The 15,378-nt window shown below is 42.3% G+C and overlaps 1 protein-coding gene across 1 annotated transcript in view; it reads left to right on the forward strand.

The window, feature by feature from the left end:
* Nucleotides 1–4,178: 4,178 nt before the first annotated feature.
* Nucleotides 4,179–15,378, forward strand: part of ANAPC4 (anaphase promoting complex subunit 4) — a 32,415-nt gene continuing 21,215 nt past the window's right edge. Inside the window, exons 1-13 of the mRNA XM_019553199.1 lie at nt 4,179–4,335; nt 7,285–7,390; nt 8,977–9,109; nt 9,901–9,975; nt 10,119–10,145; nt 10,239–10,283; nt 11,401–11,485; nt 11,743–11,853; nt 12,487–12,570; nt 12,800–12,886; nt 14,261–14,325; nt 14,438–14,480; nt 14,570–14,646. Of these exons, the coding sequence (XP_019408744.1) occupies nt 4,228–4,335; nt 7,285–7,390; nt 8,977–9,109; nt 9,901–9,975; nt 10,119–10,145; nt 10,239–10,283; nt 11,401–11,485; nt 11,743–11,853; nt 12,487–12,570; nt 12,800–12,886; nt 14,261–14,325; nt 14,438–14,480; nt 14,570–14,646 (1,046 nt within the window). The 5' untranslated portion in view covers nt 4,179–4,227. The remainder of the gene's footprint in view (nt 4,336–7,284; nt 7,391–8,976; nt 9,110–9,900; nt 9,976–10,118; nt 10,146–10,238; nt 10,284–11,400; nt 11,486–11,742; nt 11,854–12,486; nt 12,571–12,799; nt 12,887–14,260; nt 14,326–14,437; nt 14,481–14,569; nt 14,647–15,378) is intronic.

Consider the following 15,378-nt stretch of genomic DNA (forward strand, 5'->3'; position numbering starts at 1 on the left):
TTAGTATTAATAATAATTCAGTTAGTCATGAATAAGTGAAACATCCATTTTATTACTTCAGACCTGTATTGGCTCTTCAGGACTGAAACATTGGGAAGACCTGGTAGATAAATGTGTGCTCTGTTTTATGCTTACGTGTCACATTTTCTTAGTTTCAGGGGTTTTTTTATGTGAGAAAATTGAGGAAGTTTATGGATTGCATATTTTTTCCAAAATAAGCTGTAGAGCCTATAACTTGGAGTACAGTTCTAGTGTGTGTAAATCCTTTTGAGGGGCAGACTTGCATAAGTCATTCTGTGCCTGTCTCAAAAACCTGCCTCAAACAAGACATTTTTCTGAGTTCATTAGATATCTTGAGTTTTTGGAATTGTGAGCAGAGCAGATAGGTTGTGACCACTTGTTGAAGTGTAGGATTGAGGACACAGCCCTACTTACTCCTCTTTCTTAACTGAAGAGCAGTATTTTGTAAATTGTTACACCTTGCAGTCCTACCAGTCCTATTTTGTAGCAGTACAAGACCCAAAATTGTTTGCTAGACCAAATTAAAATGTTGGTTTTATATATATGATACCTAGTGGGAAAATATCTATTCTGAATCCTTAGACTCAAAAGGGTTATGAAAAAGTGCTATCTTTTTATCACAATATACTTATATCTGTTGTATAAGTGATATGAAAACAGAGGAGGGCAAGAATTGCACTGTTAAACAACTAAAAGACTATTTTCCTCAACTTCAAGAGAAGGATTTTTTCCCCCATTTGACATGAAATTGCCTGCCTCCCCCCCCCCTTCTCAGTGGTGCACTGCCTGCCCCTCACCACTTCTGCGGCATCTGCCCTTGCAGACTTGGGCCCCAGCCCTGCCCCGCTCCGATCTCCCTCCCATCCCCTTTTCCTCCTGTCCCTACTACAGTCTCGGGTACCCCTCTCCCCCATGGGGCTAGCTTCACACTGTTGCTACAGGGCTGGGCTGGGGCCACGCTGTGCCCCAAGCTAGAGCTGGGATTGAAGCTGCAAGGGCTGGAGCAAGGATAAGCAGAGGGGGAGGAGAAATAGAAGGAAAGGAGGATGGAGGAGCAAATAGGAGATGGGGCAGAGGTTGGGGGAGGGAGGCAGGTCAGGAAGGTAGAAGCCTCCCCCTAACACCTGCCCCCCCCACTGTCTCCTATATGCCAATAAAGGACACCTGTGGGGTGGGGGGATAATATGATGGGGGAACAGTTTCTAACTGTTACAGTAAATGTAAAACAAAAATAAAGCCACAGCCCACCCCCCAGTTCTGCCAGTGCCCCTCACTCCTGACCTGTAGCCTCTTACTCCCCACAGTCCTGCCAAAGGGGGTCCCCAGCTACCTCCATCTTGACCAGGCTGGAGCACAGTAGCTTTGACTCATATGGGTGGCAGTGGAGGGAGTTTGGTCCAGCCCCCAGGCTGGAGGGAGGAGGGGATGCCTATGGCACCCTCTGCCCTGGGCAGGGGCTCCTGCATCACACCAGGTGTCCTTGCCATGGCCCCCTGGCAGCACCTCCAGGGTGCCATGCCCCTGAGCGCATAGGTGCTGACCCCGGTGTTGCCAGCCTGGCCATGCAGCTCCCTGGCTCCCTGCCCCTTTCTCCCACTGGAGTGGCAGGGCCCCCCCGCCCCGCTTGCTCTCCTGCCCTGCTGCAGCCCCAGCGCTCAGCCACCTTCCCCCAGTACTACCAGGTATGCCCCACATCCTCCTCCACACCATATACCCCTGCCACTCCTCCCCCTCCCCACAGACAGTCCCCAAGCCCTGCTCCTCCAACCCCCACTATCCATAGACTTACCTGCATCCAGCTGCTAGGGCTGCGCCCACCACCCTGCTTGGCTCTGTGCTGGCCACGCATGGCTGTATGCTGTGTGCGTGTGTCTCCAGTCATTCCAAGGAGGTCCTTCCAGGCTGGATGGCTGCTAGCCTGCAAGGTGAAACGCTAGGTTTCCTCTAGAGAGGAAAATCCAGGTTTTTCCACAGCACATGGAAAATCTGGATCTCTAATAAATGCATGCTACAAGGGCAAGCTGGGAAATGCAGTTCTACCAGCACTAATTTTGAAAAAGGAGTAGTGGAGCAAAATCCCAGATATTTGTTCATATTTGAAAAAAAATGCCTGAGCAGAGATCGAAGGATCCAAGAAGAGGATGTCCAGGAAAGTCTGAACTTGTGGTAACCATACTCTCCCACCCGCTTCCACTGTTTTGTGTACACCCCCCACTGTCTCCCCTGTTGCCTGACCTCTACTCCAAGTCCTGCTACCATTGCTTTTCATGCTGCAGTGGTGGGGATGAATTTAAGATGATCCTCCAATAATTAGATTTTATACATGGAAAATTATAGCACATTTATACATTTTCTGTGTATAGAACCTAAATGGGGGGAGTCACCTCAAATTCAATGTGAACTTGAATTTGGGTAAATGCCACGTGCCTTTATCCTATTCTCTTCCCAGCAGTGAAAAGAGGTTCCAATCTTTTGCTGCTTTAGGCAAAGGTAAATAAATACTCAGAAAACAGGAATTGCACCAGAAAGGACTGCAGAACACACTGAGGACAATTTGCTGTCCTAATCAATGCATGCAAAAGCATAGTTTGATGTCTGCGCTGAGAAGGAGCCGCATGTGATCTCACTACTACGAAATGCTGGAAGATCAAAAAATACAATATCAATTTTTGTAAAACATTTTACACAAGACTTGAACCATCTGAAGTTGTGTGTATGTCCGTGTCTGCGTGTGCACGTACGTTTCTCAGATTAGGTTCTTTGGGTTAATATATCTTTTATTAGACCAACGTAATAATTGGAAAAATTGTTCTTTGGAAGCTTTTGGGCACAAACACCCTTCTTTGGGTATAGAGAGAGTCTGCTGGTGTTTTGTGTCCAGGGTGGAACGGAAGGCAATATGCAAAACTAAGGTCAGTGAAAATGCAAATGTGTGTCGGTGAGGATCCAAGGTGATGGCAGACAATAGGTATGGGACAGGTAGGTGGTGGGAAGGGAAAGAGAGAAATGTTGACCTGGTGATAGACTGCTGCTGGTAAAATGTAGAGAGGTTATGAGATGGCAGGTAGGTTATAATAAGCCATCAATCCAATGTCTGTATTTAGTCCAGGGTTCATTCCAACCAGGAATGGCACACACCAACTGCAGAGGCTTCCTCAGCCTGATGAAGGGTTTGGAACAAATTTTTTTAGCAAGCTTTTGGGTTTACAACTATTTAAGTTGGTCTAATAAAAGATATCAGATTCACTCAAAGAACCTTGTCTCCCTATATTTAGTCCATTATTTTTTCTATTCAGTCACTCATGAAGTTCATTGGCTACTCTATCAAAGGTGCTTTGTAAATTCTCTTTGAGAACTAGAAGTGAGAGATTGGAGAGAGAGCGGGTGCCTTGTGAGACGTGTGCATCCACAGGTCCTCACGTATTTTTGTCTTTGACAGATTTTCGCTGTGCTTCATTCTGGAGCTCGCTTGTTTGGTTTCTCCTGCAGGGCCTTTAGTGCACTGGATGAGCTGTGTTACATTTCTGGAGGCACAGGTGTAAGTTCTGTAACTGTTGGTGTATAAGTGTAGCAGGACTCGCAGTAGAGGTGATCTCTTTTATTAGATGGACTAGATTTTTGCAAAAAAACCCCACCAAAATCTTTCATTGCAAGCTTTTGGGCACAAACACCCTTCTTTAGGTATAGGAGAAATCTTAATTTTGTCCTTCAGAGTGCCTTAGTCCCACCTAGCTTGATGGCATTTGTAACTGTACAAGTTCTCCTAGGGAGAAACGAAAGGTGGTATTTCATAGGAGAGTTGAGGGTGTAGTAAAATCTCCTGTTTGCAACAGGGTTTACTTGCAGCCCTGTTCGTCTCAGGACACGGGCAGACAAGGCTCTTTGGGTGAATGTGATATCTTTTATTAGACCAACTTCAAGAGTTAGGGGAAAATTTTGTTTAGCAAGCTTCCGGGTTTTGCTCAAACGAACTGCTGCTCTTTACAACGGCTCATTTCGTGCGCGTGCCCTGGAGCGAGCGACGCCGAACGAGCCGCCAGGCCCCGCGGTCAGGGCGGGGCCGCCGGTGGGGCGGGGCGGGGCGGGGCTTTCCCTGGCGGCTGCCGAGTCCCCGAGCAGGGCCAGCTCTCGGGCCAGGGGCGGGAGCAGCGCGGGGCGCAGTGGAGCTGAAGGGACGGGAGCGGGCGGGCGCTGCAGGCCGCCATTATGCCCGCTTTCCGCCAGGTGGGCGAGAAGCAGCTGCCGCAGGAGGTGGCGCTCATGGCCTGGTCCCCCAAGCGGGACCTCATCGCGCTCGCCAACCGCGCCGGGGAGGTAAGCGCGGCTGCGGGGTTTCCCCGCCTGGGGCCTCTCCCATGCGGCAGCTCAAGCCCAGTCCCTGCCCTGGCGCCTGGTCCTGACCCAGCTCCAGCCCAGCACAGCCCCAGCTCGCGGGCTGCGACCTCTGCCGCCACGGGCCGGGCCGGGCCGGGCCGGGCCTTGCTCTGCTCTGCTCAGCCGCGGGCTGCAGCCGGGGGGGAGGCTACACGTGAGGGAAGAGGCTGCGGGGGGGAAATGGGTGCAGGGCGGGCAGCTCCGGCCCTGGGCCACAGCAGCCGCCTGCCCCCTTCCTCCACTACCCGTATTAAATACTGAACTGCTAGGGACTAGTGCTGCCCAGCAGGGTGTCCAACTTGGTCTGTGATTTCACCCATGTGTCAAAGCTCATCTCTACCTGAAGTTTTGAGACAAGAAATACAAAAAACTAGAGCTCTTGGTTCCAAAACAATACCTTTCATTAGACCAACTGGGCACTGAAAGTGAAGTGCTGTGGCAACACTGGAGCCAGCCGTCCCCAGGTTCTGATGGGTTGTGCACCACCAGTTTAAAATGATACAACCTTAAGTACCACCAGCAAATGTTTCAGTTCAACTTTAAGTATCACCAGCAAGTTTTTGTCATATAAAGGAATTATAATAATTCTGTTAATGCATACCACTGACACATTGTCTGCGTACCGCTGGTGGTACCCATACCACAGATTGGGAACCATTATTTTAACTGAATTTTCTAGATGATTATAGAAAAATAGGGGAACCTCAGTATACCATCCAGTTCAACCTGCTGCTCAGGGCAGGATAATGCCAGGCAAATGTTTGTCAGCCTGAAGTGAAAAGACCACCACTGCAGAGATCTACAAGTCCCTCTCTGTGATTGTTCCAATGCCTACTCATTTTCATGGTTATAAAGCTTTCCCTCAAATTCAACTTACGTTTTCCTGATGTCAGTTTAAGCTCATTACTTCCTGTCCTGTGATGTATAGACATGGGGGAGTAATTGCCATTCGCTAATTGACTTGCATACAGCTCTCCTTTTAATACAGCCCATTACTGCAGAGAGAGGGGGTTGCAGCAGTATTACACTGTTGACTCCAACTTCTGATCCAGGCTGAAGTACTTCAGGAAAGGCCATGATTCCCTGTGTTGTATTTTGTGCACTTGGCTCTCCCAGCCTATGTTTAGTTCTTTGTACTTGTTCTCACTGAATTTGTTCCAGATTATTTCAGGTCTTTTGTTCCAATTAAGGTTATTTTGAATCTTAATTTTGTCCTTCAAAGTGCTTTAAGTCCCACCTACCTTGGTGGCATCTGTAACTGTACAAGTGTACATTCAGTTCTGCTCTCTGTGTCATTAATAAAGAAACTGAACAGTATTGGACCCAGGACAGACCCTTGGGAAACACCACTTGATTCCTTTTTTCATTTGGTTTGGAACCACTGATTATTGTTCTTATGTTTCATAGGCATTAGGGCTGGAAGGGACCTTGGGAGATCATCGAGTCCAGTCTCCTGCCCCAGGGGCAGGAAGTCAGCTGGGATGAAAGGAACCCAGCAAGATAAATGTCCAAATGTCTCTTAAAGGAGTCCAGATGTAGGTGCTTGCACCACCGCTGGCAGCAGTCTGTTCCAGGCCTTGGGGACTCGGACAGTAAAGAAGTTCTTCCTTATGTCCAGCCTGAAGTGGTCTTGGAGGAGTTTGTGACCATCTGACCTTGTCATCCCTTGGGGCGCTCTGGTGAACACATGTTCCCCCAGATCTTGAGCCTGTGCTTTTCCAGGTTGAAGAGTCCCATGGTTCGCAGCCTCTCCATAAGGCCTTTTCTCTTGCCCTTTATTCATGCGTGTGACTGTCCTCTGGACTTACTCTAGCTTCTTCACATGCTTTTAAAATTGTGGAGCCCAGAATTGGATGCAGTACTCCAGTAAGTACTGCTTAATCATGATTATCTAACCAGTTATACATCCATCTTGTATTTAGTTTATGTATGAGTTTGTTGTGGATGATGGTGTCCAGCACCTTATTAATGCCTACTGCCCCCCCTTTTCCCTGTCTTCAGGTCCCATCGCTTTATTAAGGAATTATTTTCTCTGAACAGATTTTTGGTGGCTGTTACTTATCTTGTTATCCCCCAAGTAATTACAAATTAATTGTTTGAAGATACCCTCCAATATCATAAAATATAGACTGACTGGTTTGTAGTTCCCAGAATCTCTTATACTTTTTTAAAAGATAGGCACCATATTTTTCCAGTATTTTGGGGGCTCACTTGATTTACATGAGTTCTGAAAGACAACAGTTAATTCATCCAGTTCCTTAAATGCTTTAGGAGGGATGTCATCAGGCCTAAACGCGTATCGGACTTGTCATTTTAGGTGCTTCTTCCCCATCTCCTTTCATCTCCACTTACCCCTGCACCCCCACTTTTTAAGCTAATCATGCAGTCATCTGACAGTTGACCTCCGTGATTATTTTCTTTGGCATCTTCCTTATTTCTTAATTCTTGGAGGCAGTGCTATTAGCTGATGTTTACAGGAAGGACCTCACCCACTAGGGAAGGCTTATTGGGTCTTACTCCATTTCTTTTTGTGTTTTTATTAAAACAAACCTTTCTTTCTGTGCTTTGCTGTCTCCAGGAGGAATTTGGCCAAGGATAGGATATTCAACTGTAATGTTTCCATAAGACAGTTTCTGTCTAAGTTGGAATGGGAGCTCTCATTTTAATTACAGTCTTCAGGTCTACACAGGACGGTTTACTTTCATTGCTTCATAGTAAAGAGTACGCTCTCAAACTATGGAAAATAACTGGTCTTTCAATGGGAACACTCAGAATACAGGATTTGTTTTAGCCCAACAGAAAGTGCTGCTTTAGTTGCTGGATTACAAGATTCAGTTAAAGGAAGAATGTGCTTTCTTTGACTAAATTTAGGCTTTTTTTTTTTTTCAGGTTTTACTTCACCGACTAGCAAATTTTCAACGAGTTTGGAGTTTGCCACCAAATGAAAACACAGGAAAAGAAGTGACAGCCCTTGCTTGGAGACCAGATGGCAAAAGTAATAAAATCATGATGTCTTCATCTGCTGTAAAAATGTTGTTGGGAATTAGTGGATAACTTTAGGGAGTATAGCACCACTTATTTTCTTATCATCTGGCTACCAGTTAGTGATGGGGGAAGGTGGATTCTTCATCCCTACATAAGCTGAGCCACACCACAGAAAGTAATGCAAGATTCATGATGCCAGAAACAGAGAACAGGGTGGGGAGCCTGACTGCATCCTAATGGTTAGGATGCCTGTTGGCAGAAAAGGAGGTGGCTGTGGGTTCTGGTCTGTGCTCCATCACTGTTCGTGCATTTTACAGTAAATAGTTAATGAAAAAAACTGAAATAACTATGGGAGCAAGAGCCAGAATTCAAAACTTTCTCATCTCAAGTAAGCTCTAACCATTAGGTAAGGGGTTGTCAACTGGGGGGTACACATACCTCTGGAGGTAGTTGGAAAGGTGCTAGGGGGTATGTGGGTGGGTGGGGATGGAGCGCTGCCACCACCCTGTACTGTTGCCCCCCAAGAGCAGAGCTGGGGGGCACAAGGGCAGTGGCTTCCCTCTGCAGGCTGCACAGGCACCACCCAGCCAGCCAGACTGGGATGAGTGGAGGGGAGTGGGGACTTATGCGGTGGCAGTGGCCACTGCCATCCGCCACCTTCTGCCATGTGCAAGTCGTCCAGTCCCACCCCTACTCTGCATCCAGCAGCTGCCACTAAAAGGGGTACACTCCTTAAAAAAGGTTGAAAACCCCTGCATTTAGGGCACAGTCAGTCTCCCTCTTGGATTCTGTCTTGCTGGCCTCATTGATCTTGCATTCGTTGTTGCATCATGGTTCTGTTTTGAAAAAGGAGGTATCCAGTTAAGCTTATGGCCTGGTGGTTGGGCATTCTCTTGGGAGGTGGGAGTTGTGGATGCGTCACTACTATCTCTTCCAGGTGCATTTTAGTAATTAAGCAATTTAAGCTTCCTTTTGTGGGGGACCCAGTAAAGCAGAGTGTTCCTACTGGATTAGACTTCTTGGGTGATGTCTACATTGCTGTGCCTCGGTTGTGGGTTGCAATGGAGTTAGTTAGGAGTTGGGTTCCTGTCTGTTCAGGCTGTAGCAGTTCTGGGTATGCTGATCTGCAAATACTTTCAGGCAAAAGGGGAGACAGCTAATGAGATTTAAGCATTGTGAGTGTTAGGTGGCTGCTGAGCAGGGTTTTTTAATTACAGTTCTGTACTTGGGAGAAAGGCAGACTTTAGATGCCTGTTTTATATGCATATCTTTTTTTTTGGAACTAGTTCTTAAGATTACAGACATTGACACAAAATAAATTGGTATAAATTAGCCATTAATAAATTTCATAAAGGACTTTGTAGTTTTTCACTGTTTCAGATATACTGAAATTGAAATTTTGAGCCCCACACACTGAGCCTGCAGGTGGAGGGTAGCAGGTCAGGAATAAGGGGCACTGGCCATTGATGTTCACAAATGGGTCCTGGTATGGAAAAGGTTGAGAACCACTGTTTTAAAGTATGTAAGGCTCATTCAAAGTATTAGCATTGAAATTTGAAAATGCAAGTTGTTTAACTTTATACTGTTTTCCTCTAGTTTTAGCTTTTGGTCTTGCTGATACTAAGCGGGTCATCCTATGTGATGTAGAAAAACCTGAAAGCTTGCACTCTTTCTCAGTGGATGCTCCTATTACTTACATGCATTGGATGGAAGTAACTGAAGAAAGCAGGTAGCTCTAAGGAAGTCTGCAATTAAATATACATGTATAGTATAATATCACCCTATCAATAATTTATATATAATATAAATTATATTTCTATATAATATAAATTATAGTGGTTAAGCAGGAAAAATGTAACTTTGTCTCGAAGATCAGTAAATTTTCTGGGCATGTCATAAAAATCCTTATAGATTATTTTTAAATATACTTATAAAAATGACATGCTAATTACATTATAATATTTATGTAGTTTTATAAGTTATAAAAAGAAGAGCACCCTTAAAAGGACCTTGTAATCTAGGTAATATTACAGATTATTTATTTAGATTTGTGAGTTATTATTAACTTGCATAATTGCTACCTCTAACTCACTGTCATCTGCTACATCTGTAACCCCCAAAGAGGTTGTGACTAAGACTGGGTTATACTTTGAAGGGTCCTTCTGGCTGACTTCAGTGAGCTTTAGAAAAGGAGCAGTTATTTCTTTGATCTGTGGTTGTATAGTACACAGTGGGGTCCTGGTTTATGACTAGGGCATCTCAACAGTACTATAAAAACTAAGTAATAGAAGGTCTGGGGGCAAACCTCTGAATCGGCACATATCAGCGTAACGTTCCTGTCTGGAGAAATGGAAAACTAAGACGACAGATTTTTAAAATTAAGTGGCAAACTAGCAACATAAACGTGACATATTGAGTCTAAACTTCAATCTGGAATTGGAAAAAAATATTTATTGTGGTTTTCCTTTTTTCACTTTGGAAACAAAGACAAAAAGTTCTTAATCACTTTTTCTTTTTCAGTGTCCTTACCTCATTTTATAATGCTGAGGATGAGTCAAATCTTCTTCTGCCTAAATTACCTGCACTGCCAAAAAAGTGAGTTTTAGGTTAACAAGACTAGAAATCTTCATGTTTCAAGTATTGTCATCTTTTTGGCTCGTCATGTTTAATACTCTGCACCTGTTATGGAATAAATGAGCACTCATTTTCTCACACTTATACTTTGTTCTTTAATTTAGCTATAGCACCACTGCAAAAATCTTCAGGTAAGAACTGATGTTTTTTTCTTTCTCTCTCTATTTTTTTAGGAGGCATATGAATGTCTATTGCTTGTTCTAAACATATTTTTATGCTTTCAGTGAAGAAAAATCAGATGAAATTATGAAACTGCTAGGGGATGTAAGGTAAATATTCTTTGAGATCTGTAAAATAGTAGAGTGTTTGGTTAAAAATTACTTTAAATCCTTGTATTTGGTGATAACCTACAGAAATGGGGAATGTTTCTATATTGTGTGTCTAAAAATAATGCAAAGAAGTCAAATCTTTGCTTTTTTTATTAGAGGATTCTGTGAGGCTCATAAAGTGGGAACTTTGTTCACCTTAGCTTGGAAGGAGTTGAATCTCCTTCAGTTTTCTTTTTTTTAAGTTAAAAATATGATAAGCTAAACCAGAAAGCATTACTTGCTGGCCAAACTATGAATGCATCTATCTACATTCTGCACTCCCTTGGGCAGCAGAGCTCCAAACTAAATGTAAAGATGCATATAAAGCTATAACAGCTAATTCTACATTACTGTCGAATGTAACACTTACGTAAAATACTACATCAGGATTTCTTTATTTTAGGTACTATAATAATATAATGAGACAACCGTAAGCCTCAAGGACTTTACAATTGTAAACAGGCAGACAAGATTAGGGAGGAAATGGGCACAGGGCGATGAAATAAGTTGCCCAAGATATCACAGTGAGTAGCATCAGGATGTGAAGAACATGCAAGCCTATTCAGTCTCAGTCCAAGGATCTATTCCCTGGATGATTTTCTCTTTTCTAGCACTGTTAACATGGGTGGCTGTCCTTGGATGCTATATTTAATTTAAATTTTCATCATCTTTGTATTTGAACTAAGTAGTGCCGCTTGACTACCACAGAATAGCAGTTAGTTTAAAATTAGCTAAATAAAAGAGTAGTTTTAAAAGAATAAATATGTTATAGTCTGCTTTTAAGAAAGTGGATTGATAATTGCATATAAAATAGCTAATATTTAGTGACATTAGAGTTAGTAACTTTGTATTTTCTAATTTCTGTTTAAACAGTGTTTTAAAGTTACCTTTGTGGGTTTTTGTTTTTTTTTGTAATGACAGCTACATACAAAAATCAATATTCTTAATGTGAGCTTTACTTTTAAGCATGACATTTTGGAAAAAGGTATTGAAATGCAGTAGAAACTAACTATTGCCTTACAGGCTTTTCTTTTTGGTTAATTGGACTGATTGATTTAGATACTTTACTTATTACTAGGCTTAATGCCCTCGTCCTTGGTGGAAACTCTGGTTTTATTGAGGTTTATGCTTATGGGATGTTCAAGATTGCAACAGTAACAGGGGTACGTTTTACTTTCATTTCTTAAAATACCACAAATTATGAGTGAATTTAAACATTGCTTTGGAATTCAACTTTGTGTGCAATAGATCCTCTGTTAAACATAGCTGAAGTGTTGAAGTTGCAAAGTTTATTGCTGATATAGCGAAATTGCTATTCTGACAGAAAATTTTCTGTTGATGAATATGCTAGTGCACTGTATGTACTTACCCACTGAGAAGATATGTGATATTTCATCATCTTAAACTTGGACTTTTTCAGGTGACAGGTTCTTGTCGGGGGTTGTGTTTGTCTAGTGATTTGAAATCACTATCGGTCATTGCAGAGATGCAGAATTCCTCAGATGGTCCATTGGAGATGATGTATTTTCAGGTAAATAAAATACAGACTGAAAACACGAAAGTGACTTTTGAAATATTCTTTTTAAAATACTTCTTATTTTTTCACTAGTATCAGACAATTCTAGCATGCATATCTGTTTCTAATTTGCCATAACTATACATTATTTTATTTCCAGGTTCTGTAATGTTCATCTTTTTAGTTTTTAGGTTCTTCCTGTTTACTTAAATTCTGATTGTTGTAACTGGGATGGTATTTAAAGCTAGGAGGTGTCTGAGAACCCTAGATATACTATTATAGCACTAGATATACTATTATAGGAACTCAGGTTGCTAATTTGATGTCATGATATTTATGATATACTTTATGATGTACTTTAATGATAGTGCATAAAAACTTGGTATCTCTCTCGTATGTTGGCTGTCAGTCGTAGTGTATTAGAAACACTGGTCACAAATTTTCCAGACAATACATGAATGTTGGCATAGGTATATTAAAACACGTTGAGTTATTGAATGTTCTAAGGTTAGGTGAGAGAGAAATTAATGTAAAATTGTCAATTCTTTGTGGAGTTTCTTTTTTTTTCTTTGATGCACGTGATCCAGGTTTATCATTACAGAGAAGAGAAAGACATCTATCTAACAACAATTGTCTTTCATGATATAGCTGGATACCAGTCTACTGTCCACCTATTTACCTGAAGTAACTCGAATGGCCAGAAAATTTACTCACATTTCTACTCTGCTACAGGTAAAGTTTTGTTGCGACTACTTTTTAATACTACAGTTCTTACAGGTTTGGTAATGTAAAGCACTCTTCTGGTAAGAGACATAAGGGGATTCTAAGTTAATACAGAGCACTGATTTAGAAATGTAGCTTAAGATTGAAATGCATGTTAGCATGATTGACTGTTTAGTGAAAAATGTTAATATTGTTTTTTAAGGAGAGAAGACTGACTTTTAAAATGTTTGTATTGTAGTATATAAAATTGTCACTGACCTGCATGTGTGAAGCATGGGAAGAAATTCTGATGCAGATGGATTCGCGTCTAACCAAATTTGTCCAGGTATTGTATAGGGAATTATTTGGGGAAGGTGGAAAATTCAAGTATATGACAAAGCTATTACATATTTTGGTTTTGATGCATAGTTGCTCTTCATAATATCCTCTGTAAATGAGAGGCAAGTTCTTTGAGGTTAAAAATACCATTTAAGGTTTAAGTAGTTTTGTCCTGTGTCTATATTCCCATAATATTGATTTGTTTTGTTTTTATTAGTTTAATGGATTCAGCATCATGCTGTAGTTGTGGCTTGTACTATTTGTGGCTAGTGGCTTTCTCGTTAGATTTGCATCCTCTAACCCAGGGTGTCAGACTCACCCCTCTTCTGAGCCAGATCGGACCATAGGGCTCTTTCTAGGCTGAATCCAGCCCAGGGCACAGGGTGACTCTGGAGGTTTTTGCAGTTCAAGCCCCCTCCCCATGCATGCAGTAGCAGCTCTAGCTGCTGCCTCATGCCAGAAGTGGAGCTGCTGCTGCTGACACATTTCATGCCTTGGCAGCAGCTCCCACTCTGGCACAGAGCACACAGTGGCAACAGCTCTAACTCCAGATCTGGTATGAGGCACACAGCAGTAGTGGGGCTGGCAGCTGTGGAGCAGTAGTGGTGGCAATAGGTGAAACTGCTGGAGGACGACTGGATCTGTATCAGCCCTTGTTTGCCCTTCTGCTGAAGATCTCCAGGTCCACCAGGGCCCAATGGCCCTGGGTTCTTCAGCAGACAACACCCCCAGCTTCTAGTGGCCTGTTGGCTGCCCAGCAGGCTGGACAGAGCAGCTCCATGGGCTAGATCTGGCCATTGGGCCATATGTTTGACACCCCTTCTTTAACCCGTTGAATATATTGCTCTTGACAGTAAGCTATCCCTTCCATGAAAATACATAGCTTCAGTATTATGTTTGAAGCTCTTGATTTCTGAGTGGCTTAACTTTATTTTTCTAATAAATAAATATTCCTGGGTAATTAAGCCCTCCTGTTGTAACTACTGTAGCTTTTGAAAAGCAGCACTTGGAGCCTGCATCATCTACTTCAAGTAAACAAGTAGAGCAAAACATGCATAATGGAGCCATGACCTAGATACCATTGAGTGATTTAAGTTTTGTAGTAGTTGTTAGACTTCAATTAAAAAAAAAATAGATGAAAAATTGTTTTGTAATTGTAGGTTTTAAATTAATTAAAATAATGCTCAGAACTAACTCTTTGCTGGAGAAAATTTAGAAATAATGAATTCTTTTTATTTTAGTCATTGAATTTCCAATGATTTCAAATCTATTTTTAGCATTCTATGAAGTATTTTGTTTGTGTGTATTGTAAACTTTAAATATAACAGTAAACTTATGATTTAGATACAATTCTATTTATTTTATTAATTTTGACTGACAGGAAAAGAACACAACCACATCTGTTCAGGATGAATTTATGCAGCTGCTGCTTTGGGGAAAAGCAAGGTAGTTGTTTATATTCTTAAATTGAATTATACCTCAACATTGTAAATGAATATTCTGATAAAAGAAAAAAATTCTTGATTTTTTTTTTTTTTTTTTTTTTTCCCCGCTTAAGCCCTGAACTTCAGGCACTATTAATGAACCAACTAACAGTGAAGGTATGGTTCATCTTTATAGTTTTCAAATGATGTTTCAGTACCGTATGACACTGTTTTTACATACTTTAATGCAATGTCTCTTCTGTCAGGGTTTAAAAAAGCTTGGTCAGTCCATAGAGTCTTCCTACTCCAGCATACAAAAGTTAGTCATAAGTCACTTGCAGAGGTATGTCATGCAACATCTAATGGATTACAGATATAAAATGTCGTAAATATGTTGCTCTATGTTTGTTAAAAAGAGGTAGCAGCTGCAACTAGCAGTTATGCATGTTTTAGGCATATTGAAGCACAGGTATTGCAGTACTTTTTATTGTAGTCATGGAAAATGTTTCTACTGGCTTAAGACCTGGAGGTTTCTGGTTGGAGGATCTTGCCCCTCTGTTTATAGATTCATAGGAAATTGGGGTTGGACCTTAAGAGGTCCTCTAGTCCCTGCTCAAAGCATAACCATCCCCAGCTATACCATGCCAGCCAAAGTTTTGTCTAGCTGGGTCTTAAAAAACCTCAAAGGATGGAGATTCTACAACCTTTCCGTGTAACCTGTTCCAGTGTTTTCATAGATTTTATAGACATTAGGGCTGGAAGGGACCTTGAAAGATCATCGAGTCCATCCCCCCACCCAAAGGGCAGGAAGTCAGCTGGGGTCATAGGATCCCAGCTGGATAAGCATTCAATTTGCTCCTGAAACTGTTCAATGTAGGTGCTTAAACCACCTCTGATGGCAGCCTATTCCAGACCTTGGGGGCTCGGACACTAAAGAAATTCTTCCTTATGTCCAGCCTGAAACGGTCTTGCAGGAGTTTATAACCGTTTGACCTCATCATCCCTTGGGGCGCTCTGGTGAACAAACGTTCCCCCAGATACTGGTCGTCACCCCTGATAAACTTACAGGTGGCCA

This window comes from Crocodylus porosus, unplaced genomic scaffold (assembly GCF_001723895.1).
Source record: "Crocodylus porosus isolate Cpor-Errol unplaced genomic scaffold, CroPor_comp1, whole genome shotgun sequence".
Taxonomy (NCBI): Eukaryota; Metazoa; Chordata; order Crocodylia; family Crocodylidae; genus Crocodylus; species Crocodylus porosus.